At 53.7% G+C, this 18,441-nt stretch overlaps 1 protein-coding gene across 1 annotated transcript; it reads left to right on the top strand.

The window, feature by feature from the left end:
- The first annotated feature begins 9,107 nt into the window (after positions 1–9,107).
- On the top strand, positions 9,108–13,542 carry RAX (retina and anterior neural fold homeobox). Its single transcript, XM_041739377.1, has 3 exons — positions 9,108–9,396; positions 9,690–9,943; positions 13,021–13,542. The coding sequence occupies exons 1-3, from the start codon at positions 9,108–9,110 to the stop codon at positions 13,540–13,542; spliced, it is 1,065 nt and encodes a 354-aa protein (XP_041595311.1).
- Positions 13,543–18,441: the final 4,899 nt, after the last annotated feature.

Raw genomic sequence — 18,441 nt, 5'->3', positions numbered from 1 at the left:
GAATAGATGACACGATCCTTCTCCTTTCGTGACTGGTTACATTCACTCAGGGCCACGTCCTCACTTGTCACCTATGCTGTAGCAAATGTCAGAATTGCTCTCATTTTTCGAGGTAAAATCATATTCCATTGTATGTATAGACCAAATTTTGTTTATGCATTCCTCCATCCATGGACACTTGGGTTGATTCTGCTTTTCTGGCTACCTTATAGCTGCTGCCTCACACTTTTTTCCAATGAAATTGGGGGCAGCTCCACCTGGAAGTGGAATGTCTAGATCATCCTTCGATTTTCATCTACGTTAGAAATAGCAGTTTGTAGAGCTACAAAAATGATGCTTGCAGGATGCAATAAAATTTGATATACAAATGAAATTCAGATTCAGAATCTTGGATTTTCTTTTGTGGAAAAAAAAATGTATTAGGGAAAGTTTTCAAACCCCACCAAAAGTAGCACAGCGAGGATAACAATTGCACACATACCCAAATTCAGCTTCTTTACCTTACTCTGAAGCACTGTTCTCCTGGGAAAACTGTTGTCAGCTCTCCCCATAAAACAGACATTGTTCTTAGATGGTGTCTAATTCCTAGAGCTATAGAAAGATAGCATAAACGCACAAAGTGATGCCTGCTTGTTTTCTCAAGCCATCTCAGAAAACTTTAAGGATTTCCAAGTTGTGTTTCTTTAAAGCTTATTCCTCGGACTTACAATGCACACACCCCGCGGTAAGTGCGGTAAGCTCCCGACATCTGAATGAAGACACTTCTCGGGAACATCTTGAAAACCCTATTGAAAACATCTGGTGGTTAAAAGGAGCTAATTAGATTGGTCAGGATATATAAGATCAGCATTTTTAGGGCTTAAGGGGTCAAAGGAGAAAGTACAATAAAAATGGACACACCAATGTCTATGAAATTGCAGTCAGTTGTAAAAGTAAGCTACAGCCAATAGTCCGCAGTAGAGTTGCAGGAGCCACTTTGTAAAAAGAATGGCATTCCCTAGGATGGTGCACCCCGCTAAGAGAGAAGCCGGCTGGGGTGGGTTCTGAGCATGGTGGCTGCTGCATCACCCGGCTCCTCACATCAAAGACCAGAGAGGAAACCCCAGACAGCCCTGATGCTAACAAGACTGGAGTGGCCTGAACTGACTTTTGAAAGCGATCAAATGGTTTCTGTCGACTATGTAGAAGGGAGAGCAAAGCAGTTTGACATTTTCCAACACCTGGGAAATAACTGATATTTAGAGGAACTGCAGGTGACTTATTATAAGGCTGTGCAAAAAATATGTACTTGTGCTAATTAATAGCTGTGTGGAATTAGACAAGTTTCTTAACCTGTTTCCTCAACTGGAAAGCACAGTTCCTTGCTGTTATTCATTAAATCAACCGCCACCATGTGTAGCACATGTCCTGGAGGCTAGGGATCCAATAGACAAGGTGCCTGGTCTCATGCAGCTTAGATTCTAATGAGAGGAGACAGGTAACAAACCATTAATCAAACAATAAATAAGATAGCTTTGGAGACTGGAAAGTGCTATGAGAAAAATAAAATGACAAGACGGATTATGTGGACATTTATGGGAGACCATTTCGGGCAGTGAGACTAGTCGGTGCAAGGGTCCCGAGGCAGGAAGGGGCTTGGAGGATTTCAAGGAGGGAGAAAGACCAGTGTGGCTGTGGCCAACTTGTGAGCAAGTTGGAGCAGAGAGGAGAGTGTCTAAGTGTTCAATCAGGCCATGAAAGGAATGGGGAAGGGTTAAATCTTGACCTCACAGATGCTGTAAAAATGAAATAAGAATTGACTCCCTGGGGGATCCCTGGGTGGCTCAGCAGTTTAGCACCTGCCTTCGGTCCAGGGCATGATCCTGGAGTCCCAAGATCAAGCCCCACATCAGGCTCCCCACATGGAGCCTGCTTCTGCCTCTGCCTGCATCTTTGCCTCTCTCTCTCTCTCTCTCTCTGTGTCTCTCATGAATGAATAAATAAAATCTTAAAAAAAAAAAAAAAGAATTGACTCCCTGATAACTGTCCTTTCAAAACAAGACAGGAGGAGACTCCTGGAGATGGCCAGACTCTGAGTGGGGGGTGGGTCCGGGCTGCTACAGAATGGGCATCCTCGGATTTGCCTTCTTAGCACTCTAAAGAGGATTGCTGGGCTTCAAGACCATCGTCTCCTTGAGATGAATGTCTCTTGTGCTTCCCCTAGACACTCTGAATTCAATTAGTTTAATTAGAAAACAAGTAAAGAGGAATTATCTTAATATAGCTTTGCGCCTAACAACTAAAAAAAAGAAAGAAAGAAAAAGGCCATTTCTTTGGCAGAAATCCAAGTTTCCTTCTTTTTACATATTCTCAGATAATGATGAAAATGTTCCATTTTGTTGGCAAAAAAAGTGGACATGACTCAGTAGATCGTATTTTAGCTTCTGATTTCTTCACTCTTTAATGAAATAAGAATATTGGTATGCTGGTGATTATTTTTAAACTGCTAACGGGATTAGGGGGAGAAAAGAGGAAGAATGCCCTGATTTTCAGTGTTTGCCGGTATCTGTGGCAAAAATATTCCCACTATGACTCGTTTCAAGCCACTAATGTGACATGGGTGAACTCAGAGCTGGGGAGGGATGTTAACCATCGGCTCTCACAAGCCACTAAAGAGCTAATTCCAGCACGTCAGTTGTTTGCCCAAATGCCCTGCGAATCTATTGCCAAGGGAATTCTTTTCTCTTACATGGAGGCTACTTGGATTGACATCAGCTGCAGAAGCCAGCTCAGGACCAAGGCCAAGGTACCTGGGTTGGTACATGCTTTGGGGAGTAAGTAGCATGAGGAGTAACTTCATTGTGTTTGTCCCCAGTATCCATGAACACACTCCAACTGCAAGCTTAAGTCTCCCCTTCCAAGGGTAAGACCCCTAGAGCCCAGCATGGCAGTGGTGAAGCCCAGTGTCCCTACAGACTCAGTCCGTTAAGCATGTCTTTGGCTCAGGTCTTGATCTCAGGGTCCTGGGATCCAGCCCCACTGTGGGCTTCCCCCTCAGCAGGGGGTTTGCTTTTCCCTCTCCCACTGCCCCTCCCCCCTGCTCATGCTCTCTTTCTCTCTCTCTCAAGTAAATAAATAAATAAATAAATAAATAAATAAATAAATAAAATCTTAAAAAATGAAATATCAGAAAAGTAAATCGGAGGCTAGTTTTAAGTGATTCCTAAAAATATTTACTGTAAAATATACTGTAATTGGGAAATACCAGGAATGCCAAAGGAGGACAGACATCTTGCTAATTAATGCAGAAAGCTGTGGTCTCTGTTCTTACACAAAAGGAAGCCTCCCAAACAGTGTGAAACTCAACAGCTCCCAACTGCCCTTGGTTTCATCTTGTGATTAGGTCAAATGTCTGTTTCCATCTGCCCAATTATTATTCACCCCACCTGAGAGGCTCTCAATTCAACCAGAAATGCCTATATGATGCCCATCTCTTCACTGGTCGGTGTGTTTTAGCCACAATTAAGTGATGGGGTGAATAATAATTCACGGCGGTATCCTTTAATCAACATCTACTCCAATTTAGTCTGAAAAGACTAGAAAATATTCAGATTGCCATATTGAGTAGTAAACTGATGTATAGAAAGTGTGTTTATCACTTGTGCCAATTTGATGGAAGTGGCCAACAATATTCATTATTGGTTGTCTACTTGTAAGAATGGGTTTTCTGATAAGCATCTCTAAGAACATTTTCCTGACCTTCCTTCTGCTGTGCTTGAAGTACGAAAATATTTCATTGATTAGGAAGATTTGGTAGCGAGAGACAAACAAGCACTGTGTGTTTCATCTCTGACTCCATGTGTCAGAATTAAAGACAGTTTAGCGATGTTTTTATTTACAATGGTCAGCAGCTTGTATATTGTGCCCATGACATGACATGCAATTTAGTATCAGGGACACTTCATAGTATCAAAGGCAGACAAAGTAAATGACACAAGGCTGATGCTTAAAAATAAAACTGGGTGGCTCAGTCAGTTAAGCCTCCAGCTCTTTATGTTGGCTTGGGTCATGATCTCGGGGTCCTGGGATCTGGCCCTGGACCAGGCTCTGAGCTCAGCATGGTGTCTGCTTGTCCCTCTCCCTCTGCTCTTTTTCCTGCTCTTGTTCACTCTCTCTCAAATAAAGAAATCAATATTTTTTAAAAATATATTTATATATATAAGTATATATAAATATATAAATAAATATATATATATATAGGATAGATAGGCAGATGATAGATAGTTCACGAACAACTGTGAACAAACTGGAGCTCTGGGAACAGAGAGAAGATTCCCTGAACTTAATGGGACAGGCTTGGGAAGTTGAATGGTATACTTTATTAAATTTTTAAAGCATCTCTGTCATCATTAAAATTGACCAAATAAATTGTAAACTGCCCAGCACAATTTTTTCACATCACCCAGACTCTGAACCATAGTATTCCTATATCCTTTGATTCCCAGATGTTCTTATCTGCTAGTTCTCTCACAGCCAAGAGAAAATTCACAATGTCTAGCACGTAAACACACCGTATTTATTGGGAGTTAGTACACATGGTAGTTAGGCAGACATGTTCCTTAAAAAACACCTATTTCCTGATTCCACCTAAAACCACCTGTGCAACCTTGCCAAGTGATTTAACCTGTGTTTCAGATTCCTTGTCTATAAAATGAATATTGACTATGTCGGAGGGTTACGGTGAAGACTAATTAGGTAATCCACATAAAGTGTTCAGAAGTGTGCCCACTGGCACAGTGGTAGCATTCAGGAAATATATTTAACCCTTGAAACTGAACTTGTTGAACTTCACTGTGTACGTGTGTTTTATGTTTATATGGGTTTTGGCTACAACTAAAGTTGCCTTCCCTTGAAGAACACATATGAGCTAGGAGGAGCGTGATCTGAAACAGGTGGAGTTATTCCAGGATAAAAATACATCTGTTAAAGGGAAGCGTCTACATGCAGATGATAGAGTTGGTTTTACACACTTTATGAAGTGGTAACACATAGGCCCTTAAAGAAACACTTTTTGCCAAAACCTAAAACATCGCCTCAAGGTGAAATGACTAGAAGCCATGGTCAAACGCAAAAGTTTAGTTTGTGAACAGGCCACCCGCTCACCCCAGCGTGCAAGGCATTCACTCTGCAAGTGTCCCCATTTCTTGCAAGAGTGTTCTGGAGGAAGCAGTCCCCCTAGAACGCTTCCAGAAATGGGACTTCCCGCATCCATCCAAGACAACAGAGCCACTTTACATTACAGCTTTCCATAACCGCTGGTGACATTTAGATTTCATTTCTTCATACCAGCCTGTCTCTATTCCCTTTCTCCTCAAAATCTTCCCTCCACCCCACCCAACTTCGATTACTCTTTGATATCGTCCTTCCCACATCACGTGGAACCTCCCACCCTGCAGACCGTCCCAAGCCGTGACCACCCTGCTCTCTGCCCTTCTGGAAATGTGTCTCTGAGCCATGCCAAACTTAAGGGGGCTTTAGCTATGTCTAGGTTCAGCCTGCATGTGGGGGCTGGGAGGAGGGATTTTTCTTTGATCCACCTAATGAATTAATGAATTAAACAGAGGTGGAGTTCAGAAGGCAGGCTCCTTACTGTTGCTGAAGTTGGGCTGATTATGAGCTGGCGTCACTGCTAGAAAAATGCGGCTTCATGCTAGAATTAGGGACATGGCCGAGTCCATTCATCTTCCCTAATCGAGTTCTTGGGAAATACACATGTAGATTAGCCCCTAACAATGACCCCCGGCTGATTGCTTGGAGTACCCTCCACCGTGCCCACAATGGCATTGACTAGCTCTTTATGTCCCACACAAAGGAAGCCCCAACCTCCCCTTGTCCTGCTTTGCCCTGTTTCCCTCCTCCCCACCCCAAGTCCCTCATCAGTGGCTGTTGAAGTCTTTTCTGCTTTTCTCTCAAGACTCTGAAATAAACAGTAAATAAAAGCTAACCTCACCTGGACCTATTAGGGAGAGCTGGGCAGTCCCAGAGGGAATTAACTTTAGAAAACAAGGCTCTAAGCCCCTTAGCGTGTGGGCAGAAGCTTAAGAAAACACTGCCAATCTTTGTTTAGCAGTGATTATGGAGATCAATTTAATATTGGGGAAGTTTACATAAAAAGTATTCTTGGTCAAGGGGGAAAGAGCAAACACCAATCAGCTATCTCTATGGCTGCCCTCTGGTCACCAAGGCATTAGCATCTCAGCCATCAGGTCTATGCAACTCGCATTTGGGACATGGTGGGGATCCCACCAGACAGTGGTATTGCAGGGACAGTGCCTTTGACAGCCTAGAAAGCCTCAGGGTCCCAGGCGCAGGCTTTGCTTGGACTGTGGGGGGAAGCTCCCAAAGATTTGTTCGGTGTTCCCAGACACCAGCGCCCCAAAGGCCACTGTCTATAGGCTCGGACTTCATTTCTTGGGGAAGCTAAGCTGCCATTATCTCAGCCTCTTAGATGCGGCCTCCAGTCTCCAGGAAGGATTAAGGATGGACTGCAGGCTAAGATGTGCTTTTATTCTTTTCAAAAACATCAGGCTGTACAACACTTATTACCAACGAGCCGTAGACAGAAGACGCTGAACAAGGAGTCCCGTGGTCTGGGTTCTAGTCCTGACCCCTCCGCTTTACATCATACAGAGCCTCAGTTTCCTCTTCCATAAAATGGGGACAAATATTGCCCTGCTCACCTCACAAGAGTGTGAAAGGATAATGCAAAAACCATAAAGTGCATATTGATTATCATTATTGTAGCTTTTTCTTAAAATAAAACATAACTTCTGGGGCACCTGGGTGACTCAGTCAGTTCAGCATCCGACTCTTGATTTTGGTCCAGGTCATGATCTCAGTGTCCCGGGATCCAGCCTGTGACCAGCTCCTCGCTCAGTCTACTTGAGATTCCCTCTCTCCCTCTCCCTCTGCACTGCCCCCCCTCCACCATGCTCAGGCTTTCTCTCTCTCAAATAAAAACAAACAAATCTTTAAAATAAAATGTAACTTCTCAACTTGAATCAGCAGCTCAAATTCTATCTACTGCAAAGCCTCCTGCTAGCTATTTTAATTTATCCCTTTATAGGTCTACTCAACAATAGAATGATTTGTGTAATGACCACTCCCATTTGCCTGTCACAGAAAATTGATCATTCTGCGAGCCTTAATGTAGTCACATGTCCTTTGGAATGTGCCCAACACCAATTTAAAGATGAGGATTGGGGGCACCTGGCTGGCTCGGTCCCAAGAGCATGCAGCACTTGATTTCATGAGGTTGTGAGTTCCAGCCCCACGTTGGGTATAGAGATTATTTAAATAAATAAACTTAAAAAAATTAAATAAAGGCCAGGCTTGGAAGATAAGGGTTTTTGTCTTGTTTCTTCCTTTGTCTTATCTCCCAGGCTGGACGTTAAACTCAAGGCCAGCACCCAGCCTTTCTTTTCTTTTGTGGTGCTAGCTTGGTCCACATGAGTACAGGACCCTCAGAAGGGAGGCAGTAAATCCTTGTCTGAATGCAAGCAGAAATAAACTGATGGGGTGGGGTAGGGTGGGAGAGATGTCCCGGTGCTGAGATCAGAGCTTCTGCAGGGGACATTTGAAAAATCTCTATTTTGTATCTGTGTGAGATGGTGGATGTACACTTAGTGTGGTAATCATTTCACCACACACTTGAGCCAAATCATTATACTATAGGTCTTAGGCTTACCCAGTGCTGTATGTCAATTATATCACAATAAGATTGGGGGGAGGGGAAGAAGCCTGTAGGTCCTCAGACTCTTAGGACCGCATTTTGGTTCCCGGTTCCCGCTAATAGTTTAGTGAGGGCGGACCGGGGGCCTCGGGTCTCTGGCATCAGGTTTGAGAAGCGCCAGCGTTCACAGCGCCCATCACAGCGCTGGCAGTGGTGAAAAAAACACTTGCCTGCACTAACCATCATTCCACCTGGCCTGTGACTTCCCCTGCAACACAGAAGCCTCGTGGGGCTCCCAAAGTGGAAAGAAATGCAAGCAGATTAGGCCTATAGCACCCCCGCCCCAACACACACACCCTGGAAAAGTGCAAGGCCTTCACCCGAGACCAAGACCGAGGTCCTTGCACAGTCAGCCTGAGGCTGGGAGATCTCCTGGACCTGGAGACTCTGGTGGGGAGTCGGTTCCTGCGCAACGTGAGCTCAGGGACCCAGGTGGCTGGGCCCCACGCCCCCACCCCAGAGCCCGAAGTCCGACTGGGGCCTCCCAGCCTCCCGCCAGCGGTCGGGCCCTGGAGATCGCCGGGGGCAGGCGCGCGAGGACAGGGGGGAGCAGTCAAAAATACCTAGACAAACAAAATAAACCCGAAGTTCCAGGCTTCAGCCTACGGAGCCGAAAGAGGAGCGCCCTTGGAGGTTAAGCGGGGCACGCGAGGGAGGGTCAAACTGGGAAGGAGCGCGCGTGGCCCGGCTTCCCAGGGCCTAGCGCCGGGGGCCGTCGGTGCGGAGCAGGCGAGCCCGAGGGCAGAGGCGGTCGGGGGTGGGAGAGCGATGGGGGAGGCGGCCCGACAAGGGGGAAGCCCAGTGAGACCGAGGGCGTGGGCCCCCGAGGCCGGTCGGAGGACGCGGGCCCGGAGCGGGTCCCAGGCCGGCCGGACCCCCCGCCGCTCTCCCCGGACGCGCCAGGAGCGGATCAGGAGGCGGAAGGTGGGAAGTTCGGGGCGGACCCGGCCCCCGAGGCTGGGACGGAAAGACCCGCCCCGCAGCCGGGGGAGGGGCCGCGGGAGGGGGCTGGGCCCGGCCGAGGGGAGGAGCCGGGGCGCGCGGGCTCGCCGCCTTTAGCCCCCCGCGCCCCGGCTGCCCCGAGTGCCCCCTCCAGGCTCCGCAGACGCAGGCCGCCGCGGCCCGAGCGCTCGCCCGCCTCCCTCCGCCTCCTCCTCCCTCCGCCTCCGCCTCCGCCTCCGCCTCCGCCTCCGGGTGCGCGCAGCCCCGGCCCGCGCCCCCCGCGAAGCTTGACCCGGGGTCGGGCCCCCGCGGGTGGGGCGGCGGGACCCGGGCCGCGCCGGCTCTTCTCTGGGTCCCGGAGCGGGCCGCGCCCTCCCGCCGGCCGGCGCTCCCCATGCACCTGCCGGGCTGCGCCCCCGCCATGGCCGACGGCAGCTTCTCGCTGGCCGGCCACCTGCTCCGCAGCCCGGGAGGGAGCGCCTCGCGGCTGCACAGCATCGAGGCTATCCTGGGATTTACCAAGGACGACGGGATCCTCGGCTCCTTCTCGCCGGAGCCGGGCGCCCGGGGCGCGAAGGAGCGGGAGAGGAGGCCGGGCGCGCGGGCCGCCTGCCCCAAGGCGCCCGGGGGCAGCGGCGAGCCCTCCCCGCAGCCGGCCCCGGCGCCGGCCCCGGAGTACGAAGGTGAGTGCGCATCCCTGGCGGCTGCGGGGCCCCGAGGGGCGCCCAGACTTGGGAGCTCCGCAAGGGGAATAAGCCCCTGCCTTACCTTCCAGGAAGGGGTTTGGACGCGGAGTCGGGGTTAGGGTGCAGTTTGCGGTGGGAGAAGTGTTGGGGGCCCCGCACGGCCTTACCGCGACCTCCTGGCCCGGCCCCCGGGAGGAGCGCGCGTCCCGCTGCCGGCGCGCACGACGGGCGCAGTGGGCCCAGGAATGCTCCGGAGTGACTCTGACCGCCTGGGGCCCCTTCGGTCCCAGCCCCTCGGCCCTATTGCCCCAAGGAGCCCGGCGAGGCACGGCCGAGCCCCGGGCTACCGGTCGGGCCCGCCACCGGCGACGCGAAGCTGTCGGAGGAGGAGCAGCCCAAGAAGAAGCACCGGCGGAACCGCACGACCTTCACCACGTACCAGCTGCACGAGCTGGAGCGCGCGTTCGAGAAGTCTCACTACCCCGACGTGTACAGCCGCGAGGAGCTGGCCGGCAAGGTCAACCTACCCGAAGTCCGGGTCCAGGTAAAGCGCCCACATGGGTCCCCGGGAGGGCCCGAGGCCCGCGCTGCAGCCAGGGCTCCCCTGGGTCCCCGGGCGTCCACGCGTGTACCGTGGCACCCTTCCCACCCATCGGTCTGCCTCGACCCGGCTCGCCCAGAGCGGCGGGGGAGCGTCACCCACCTTGCGCGCGCCCCAGCACAGCCCTCTTGGACATTCTGTCCCAATGCCCCCTTTGGAACAGAAAGGGGGTCTCGTTTTTCTTAACTAAAGAGGGGACTCAGAAATGGCTGGAAAGATGAAGAACGACAGCTCGTTAGACGCAGCCAGGATCGGGGCGGGATGTAGGCAGCCTCCGGGATTGGGGCCCCAAATGCCACCCTAGTCGCTAACAGCGCCCACCCTGTCGAGAAACGAAAACCCAGTCTTCTTGCAAGGGCCCTGGCGCCTGCAGTTGCAAATTTTGGTGGATTTGTTTAAGAAATTGACTTTTGCTTCTTTGGTGCACATCCAACCAAACTTCCCGCTGCTGCAGAGAGGCCTTTTCTCTTCTTTTCGTTCTTTCTTTTTCTTCTTCTTCTTCTTTTTTTTTTTTTTCTGTAAAGGGGTTTTCGCTTTAATTAAAGCTGAATTATCTTTAATCCCTGATCATTAAAATATTTGAAAGCCTTAAATATTTGCTAGTCATCTGTGAAAAATCTGGGAGGATTTCCAAATTAGGAGAGTTTACAGAGGCCTGAAAGGGAGTCATTGGGAACAAATTTCATTGCATCTGAAAGGCGGTGGAACGAAGATGGGATTTTTGTGCGTGTCTAATGAATTATATTTCCAGGAAGTGAAGATATTCAGATGTTTGGGGACTTTTTAGCCTTACCTTAAAGGTAAAAGGGGAGACAAGCTTTTGCCTTTTGTCTCTTCTGCTTATTAAAGTAATAAGGGGTTTAAAGTTAAATGAGTAAATGTCGTAGTTTTAACATATAGTTCCATAATGTAACTCAGGATTAATTTGCAAGGACAGTTCAATTTCTCTGACTTTGGGGCAGTAGAACTGCAATGGTTGCATTGAAGGTGCGGACATTTTAGTACCTGCTTTTCAAGGGGAGAGGATGGAGTACGGGGTAAGAAAAGAACACCAGTGAAAGATGAAGGGAGAGGAGAGACAAAGCCTCCCGGTGCCCCTACAGAATACAGGCACAGCCAGGGCAGGGGCTGCCCTCACACTTGATACCACCTCCGTCCTATGTTCCTTCCTCCCTCTTTATTTGTTCAGGGATTTTGGCTCCTCCTCTACGTTGTCAGCTTCTTGAGAACAGTGTATGTGACTTCTCTGTGACCACAGGGCCAGCACAGTGCCCAGCATATGGCGGGTTCTTAACACATGGCTATGATGTAATCAGACGGGGTGGAGGGGTCTACTGTGGACCTCCAACTGTGTAGAGGGCAGCAGTACAGCCCTTAAGAGCGGACTATCCCAGTCTTTAACTCTCTGACTTTGAATACTGGGTGGAAGACTCTGGCCAATATTTTGGGGGCCGGATGGGGCATGCAGGGAATTGGAGGAAGCAGTGGGATGGGAGCCTTTTCCAAGCTAATATTTCTCTTTTCTCTATTATCGGCAGATATCTAATGTTTCTGGGGGAAATTGGGGTCTTGGCTATGGGGATGAATCCTTTGTGGCAAGGGGGCAGGGTATTCACTTTTTTGTTCTCTGTTTCCCCCAAATCCTAGCCTTACATACACTTGCCCTGCTCTGCCCAGGCGCTGGGAGATCCGTCCCCACCCCCCCACCCCCACTCAAAACTGCCTTCTCCCTCCTAAGGTCTCAGCTACTCCCCTATTTCCTTCCATTAGTCTAACACTGAAGCCACCGGGTTGGCCAAAGTTCTTTTAGATTCTCTGCTAAACTAGACCGGTTCTGTTTCCAAGGGTGATAACTTGGTCACCACCTTAATCACACCTTTTTTCTTGTGCTTTTACCAAATCAGTAATGGACGTTTTCATCATTAAGAGACCAGACTTCACTCTCGGTGCAGACTTTCTATGTGTAAAGAAAAGAAAAAAAAAAAACTCGAACTCATTGAACTCATCTTAATGTCAAAATTGACTACAAAAAAACTCAATGTAAATATAATAAACTTGAACTCCTCTACTCACTGAGAACCATTTATAAGAAATATCAGAAATACTAAAGGACTTTAAAAAGGTGGGGGGGGGAGGATATCTGGTTGGCTCAGCGGTAGAGCCTCTGCCTTCAGCTCAGGGTGCAATCCCTGGGTCCCGGATGGAGCCCCCAATCAGGCTCCCTGCAGGGAGCCTGCTTCTCCCTCTATGTCTCTGCCTCTCTCTGTCTCTCATGAATAAATTTTTTTAAAAAATCACTTAAAAAAAAAAAAAGGAAATACCAAAGGGATATCAATAAAAGAAGAAGGAAGATCTTATGAAAGCAGCAGCTCAAATAAGCTTGGAATAAAATAAACCCACTTTTTTTTTTCCTACTAGTTCTCATACCCAGTAATTCCTGGACATCGCTGTATGTTAACATCCAGTGCTGCCAGTCAGGGTTCTTAGAGTATTTGTCTATACCTATGTCTACGTTTATCATAGAGACAAAAACAGGTAAAGCACAGAAAGTCTGAGCCAAAATCACAGCCAGCGAGAGCTGAGCCACACAGGGAGGAAACAAAGTCTAACCCGAAGTGCGGGAGCCCAACCAGCAGGTCCCCGAAATTTGGTGAGACCTGCTTTCCAAAATCCTAGGTCGATTCCCCCCAAAGTTAGCTTCATTTTAAAATCTCATTTATTTATTTGTTTGTTTTCGGAGCGCCCGCTGGGTGCCAGGAGTCGGAAATAGAGAACAACCGCAGCTGCGGGTGAGGTGTGCAGGGGCGGGGTGGGGGGCACGAAGAAGATGGGAGAAAGGGACTCCGAGGAAACGGGAGGAGGCACGGGGCAAAGAGGTGGAACGGGGTGGACAGGGAGGGGAGCGTGGGGGGGCGGGGGCGGGGGCGGGGAGTCGCCGCGGCCGGCCGGGCTGCCCGGGAGCAGGCCGGGGTGGCCCCAGCTCGGCCGCAGCCCGACGGCCGCCTTGCTGCCCTCCGCAGGTGTGGTTCCAGAACCGACGGGCCAAGTGGCGGCGGCAGGAGAAGCTGGAGGTGTCGTCCGTGAAGCTGCAGGACTCGCCGCTGCTCTCGTTCAGCCGCTCCCCGCCGGCGGCGGCCCTGGCGCCCCTCGGGGCGGGCCCGGGCGGCGGCGGCGGCGGCGGCGGGCCGGCGGGGGGCGCGCTGCCGCTCGAGTCGTGGCTCGGGGCGCCGCTGCCGGGCGGGGGCGCCACGGCGCTGCAGAGCCTGCCGGGCTTCGGGCCGCCGGCGCAGAGCCTGCCCGCCAGCTACACGCCGCCGCCGCCGCCGCCGCCCTTCCTGAACGCTCCGCCGCTGGGCCCCGGCCTGCAGCCCCTCGCGCCGCCGCCGCCGCCGCCGCCGCCGCCCGCCTACCCGTGCGCGCCCGGCTTCGGGGACAAGTTCCCGCTGGACGAGGCGGACCCGCGCAACAGCAGCATCGCGGCCCTGCGCCTGAAGGCCAAGGAGCACATCCAGGCCATCGGGAAGCCGTGGCAGGCCCTCTAGGGGCTCCGGGGACCCGATGGGACCGGGCGGCCGGCCCTTGCCACCTCCGGCTCCCCCGCGGCCGCCCTCCCGAGCCGTCTGAGCTGCGGCTGGCTCGCCGGGCAGGACCAGCCGTGCGGAGACCCTCCGGCCACCCCTCCGTCCCCGCGGCCCCCGGCCCTGCTGCGGGGGTGGGGGCGAGCGGCCCGGGCCCTCGGGCTTCGGGGGACCTAAAGCGCCCGACCCCGGGAAACGACGCTGGGAGGAGGGGGAGGCCGAGGAGTAGAGTTCGAGGCACTGTGTACGCGTAGTTTGAAGCACTGGGGAGGAGAATTAAACTGCCTTGTTCTGGTTTGACTCCGGTGAAGGGCGCCCCGGACTGCGCTGGCCCGTGTGCGGATGGGGTCCGGGAGGGGCTGCGGCGACGCCCGGGGCGTCAGGGAAAGCCGAGGGTCGCGCAGGAGCCGCCCCCCGCCCCGCGGATCCTCCTGCCGCGGAGACTCCACCCGCGCGCCCCCCCCTGGCGCGTGCCCGAGCGGCGACCGTGCGGGGCTCCGCGGGCCCCAAGCCCCCGGCTCAGCGGCCTGCGCGTTCCCAGGCCCTCTGCACCCCGCTAGTCAAGCTTGCGGCCGCTCCCTCGAAGGACTGACCCCGATAGGAACCCCCAATAGGAACCCCCTTGCCCCGGGAAGAGCTGTGGCTCCTCCTCCCCGTCCGCAGCCCGCCGCTGCCCCAGGGCCTGGGATCACCGTCCAGGGCGCGGGCTGGGTGCCAGCCCCTGCTACCCAGGACTGATGACTTAGTCCTCCGAGGACACGGGCAGGGCGACTGTTCCTCTTCTGGTCCCCGAGCCTCTCTCGCTTCCCCCCAGCTCGCCGCTGACCCCCCAGCCCCGCGGTTCCGTTCAGAGCCGGCCAGGTTTGCTGCTGCGCCCTGGGGCCGTGTCCTGGAGCTGTCTGCGCCGCGACCCCGGGGACACGTGCTTGCGGCGCGCGGTGGACAGTTTCCGCTGCTCTTTGGCGCGGGCTCTGGGGCGGGAGGGAGCCCGGAGGTCCCCCGCCGGCTCTCGGGGCGTCCCACCCTGGGCAGCGCGGTCTCTGCGGCGGGTCCTGGACGTAACCCGGGTTCCCGCCGCGCAGGTTCTCTGGCCTCGTGGCTTAGAGTGCGCCGGGAAAGACGCGGCCCGCGCCTTAGCATCATCCACCCACTGCGGCTTGCCGTGCCTTAGCGCCTTAGTGGGCCGCTCCAGCCCCCTTTCACGCGAGGCAACGCAGATTGTGATCCCGCCTCTCCGATCCCACGGTATTCCAGTCCACCTGCTCTTGCGTTCCTGAAACCTACCTGGGCCAAGGAGGAGTATCCCGAGGCTGGGGTAGAGGAAGTGTCATCACCGGATTCAAGCCTTGCCATCAGGGCCTCGAGATGCTAGAGCATGACCAGGGGTGTGTGCCCCTAGACCCTCACGTGGCGCCTTGTATATAGCAGGCTGGCCAGTAAGGGTTTCCTGGATCTGTTATTTCCCTCAAGAGGTAGGAAGTGATACTGTCACTTTCCCTCACAAGGACGTTCGTTGGGAAATGGATGGATTGGCCAAGTGATACTAGCCGTTGGGATGGGGGAAAATAGGCAAACAGGGTGGATGTGTAAGTAAATTTCTTTCAGTTTGCACTATCCCCTTTCATCCATCGTTTCATCCTTTAATGCCCTCCCTTTACTGGGATTTATTCCGAGAACTTCCAACTTCACTGGTGAGTACTTGCTCTGCCTTCCTTCTCCTTCCCACAGTCCTGGGCACCTCTGACTTGCCCATCCCACCGTCAGCATCTTCTTTGCTTCCTTTAGATCATTTTCATGACTACTCATTTTGCCTCATTATGCCATTTTTCCTTGTATTCTTTATCACCTGCAGCTTTCCATCTCTTCTTTCTCCTCTCCTACTACTTAGTCTGAGAATGAATATTCTAAACCATCTCCTTAGAAACCAGCAGGGTGGGTCATACCTGAATTTCAGGGACAAATACTTGAAAAATGATCAAAATACTAACAGCTAATGATCTTTGAGTTTATTATGTGCCAGCACTCTTCCAAGCAGTTTACACCTGCTGATTCATTTAAGCCTCACAAGGACCATGCCAGGAAAATACGATTAGCCTCATTTTACAAATGGGGAAACTGAGGTACAGGTGTTCAAATAACACCTTTTGCAAGCGTTGGAGCTGCAGTAGCCAGAAGCTCTGGTCAGTTCACAAGCATAGCGCAGTGTTCGGGAAACACTTGCTGAATAAATGCTCCTATTTCAACTCTGAGGGATAACTCATTATGCCACATTGGGAATTAAGATCCCGAGGGATGGATGGCAGCAGTGTTTCCTGGGCTCCCATCAGCCCCAGCGCCCCTCTCCCCCCACTCCTAGGGGCTGCCTAACAGAGCAGCTCTAAGAGCTCCAGGAGTAGAGACGCAGGAGAGGCCAGAAGTCAGGACCTAACTCCGGCTGGAGGTGAGAAGGCCGCGCTGCAGAGCATTACAGCCCCAGAGGACCCTGAAACGCGGGGTGGGGGGTGCCGCTCAAGCTCGTGGCTACAGAAAGCACTTTGCAGAGGCGCCGGCCAAGGTGGAGTCGCAGCTTCCGAGAAACTAGATTGTGCTGGCTATGACTTGGGGCGGCCACGAGTCTTCCAGGGACTCCGGGAGTGGAGGGGGTGGGCAGGTCTCCCCAGTAAGCCTGCATCACTTAGTTCTCGAGTCCTCCATAGGGAGATTGCGGGCTTGGCTCAGGCGACCCTTCCCGGGGTGCACCGAAGGGGAGGAAGGACCAGTTGCGAGTGGTTCAACAGGGCTGGGGAGGAAAGACACCGAGGCCCAAGCACAGCGACCTGGGTCTCGAGGCAGGCACCGATTCGGGTTGACCGGATTCGGTCAGTCAGGAGGGAGGCCTAGGGAGCCTCCTCCCCAGAGGACGACACGTGCTGCGTCCGACCTGCGGCGGGAGGAAAGCGGGTAAGCCTGGGCCTGGATGGCTCCGTCGGGCTCCTGGGTACCAGCCGGGGAGCCGCGCGGGGCGGGGCTCCAGGGCAGAGGGGCGGGGCTCCAGGGCCGAGGGGCGGGGCTCCAGGGCGGGAAAGGCCGCCTCGGATTGGGCCACTCCGAGAGGGGGCGGAGCCAGGCGCGGCCGGGGCGGCCCGCGGCAGGTGCGGCGCGCACTTCACGGGCGCATCCCCAGGTCCGGGCGCGCGGGGCCGAGCCCCCCGGGCCGCAGCCCCCGCGTTGGGGGGAGCTGTTTCCGTTTTCGCGTTTTCCTCATTTTGAAGGAGTCTCTTCTTGCCCACGGGGGTGTCGTGATCACAGCGCGCCACGGCTCCGGATCGGCGATGGGGCTATTTCCCGCAGGGGCGCGGGGCACTCAGGGCTCCGCCTCTCGGGTCGCCCGGAGCCACGGGGTCCAGGGGCCGCTCCGACCTGCGGGGCCTCCTTGCTCCGTGTCCTGGGGCCCGCGCTGCGGCCTCAGGCCCGCCCAGGCCGTGCATCCGGATGGGCCGTCGTCTGGCTTTGGAAACCCAGCTCTGGGCCTGGCGGGTCTGAGCTCCCACCCCTGCTGCCCGGGAGGGTGATGGGGCTGGAATGGGCGACACCGGGAGGATGGGAGGAGCAGGCTTTGGCCAGCAACGGCCTGGGGTGGCCCGCGTGTATTTAAACAGAGCCCTTGTTTAGGAGATGGGAACTGTCAAACCAGGGGAGACAGTCCCTGCCCGACCCCCACTCCCACCTCCAGCTAATCCAGAATCCGAAGAGCGGAGGCAGGGGATCCCAATCCTCCCCTCTCTCAGCCAAGTTCATCGGTGAATTGAAAGTCGTTGCTGCGGGATTCTGGAAGCGGGGACGCCCAGGACTCCGCGTCAGCCCCGCGGGGGTGTCCGGTGGGGACCTCGGTACTGGTGCGTCCCGGCTCCCGCCACCCTCCCGCCCCGCCGCGCCCCGCAGCCTCGCCGCAGGCCCTTCTCCGCCTCCGGCCAAGTGCTCCTAGAACCTTCCTGCACCCATAGAATTCAGGCCTCCAGGAGGAAAAGATTTCCCGGGAGATAAAATTAATGAAAAAGCCGGCACTTCCTCTCTGCGCCGCCAGCCCGAGCTCTGCACCAGCCCGAGCTCTGCACCGGCCCGAGCTCCGCACCGCCTCGGGCTCCACCTAACTCGCCTGGGAAAGAGGCGGCCCGCAGCGCCCCACTGGCGCCCCCACCCTCCAAGAGGCGGATGGTGTGCTTTGCGGCCAATGCCGGCCCCTTAATTGGGAACCGGCTCCAATAATCTGGCCTCAGCTTGTTAACTGTACAATAGTGGGCAGAGTTAATGACTCATTAGTGATTAATTCTTTAACTGTGCCTTAATTGCTCACTGTAAACTCCCTTTGGCAAAACTGGATTAAATCGTCTAGATCCTTGGCCACGTCTCTCACAGCCCTGGAAAACTCTCAGAGAATGCCAAGTTCCCCTCAACTTCCAGCAGGTGCAGCTGGGACGCCTGGGTGGCTCAGTGGTTGAGCATCTGCCTTGGCTCAGGTCCTGATCCTGGGATCCTGGGATCGAGTCCCAATTCTGGCTCTCTGCATGGAGCCTGCTTCCCTCTCTGCCTATGTCTCTGCCTCTCTGTGTGTTTCTCATGAATAAATAAATAAAATCTAAAAAAAAAAAAAAAAAAAGCAGGTGCAGCAGTGCCCCTCAGCCTGGAAGTGGGGAGATCTGTGGCCAGCAGAGCTGTGACACTGCCTGCTGGTGACTTTCAGTAGCCGCATCCCCACCACACACACCAAAGTTGGATCTCCAAGATCTCCCCTCTTCCCTCATCACTGCACCAAAGTCACCTGGAATGTAACACCCCATTTTAGAAGCAGCTTTCCTCTGCTCTGTACTTAACATGGGTGTGTGT

The sequence above is a fragment of the Vulpes lagopus genome, chromosome 24 (genome assembly GCF_018345385.1).
Source record: "Vulpes lagopus strain Blue_001 chromosome 24, ASM1834538v1, whole genome shotgun sequence".
NCBI classification, from domain to species: Eukaryota; Metazoa; Chordata; class Mammalia; order Carnivora; family Canidae; genus Vulpes; species Vulpes lagopus.
The sequence above is the reverse complement of the archived record's forward strand: the minus strand, read 5'-3'. Positions and strand labels throughout refer to the sequence as shown.

What these genes read in the sequence shown, in the direction of transcription:
- RAX (XM_041739377.1), top strand. Translation starts at nt 9,108, where the DNA reads ATGCACCTGCCGGGCTGCGCCCCCGCCATGGCCGACGGCAGCTTCTCG. An exon ending in GCCGGCCCCGGAGTACGAAG is followed by an intron (nt 9,397 to 9,689) that starts GTGAGTGCGCAT and finishes CTTCGGTCCCAG; the next exon opens with CCCCTCGGCCCTATTGCCCC. An exon ending in TACCCGAAGTCCGGGTCCAG is followed by an intron (nt 9,944 to 13,020) that starts GTAAAGCGCCCA and finishes TGCCCTCCGCAG; the next exon opens with GTGTGGTTCCAGAACCGACG.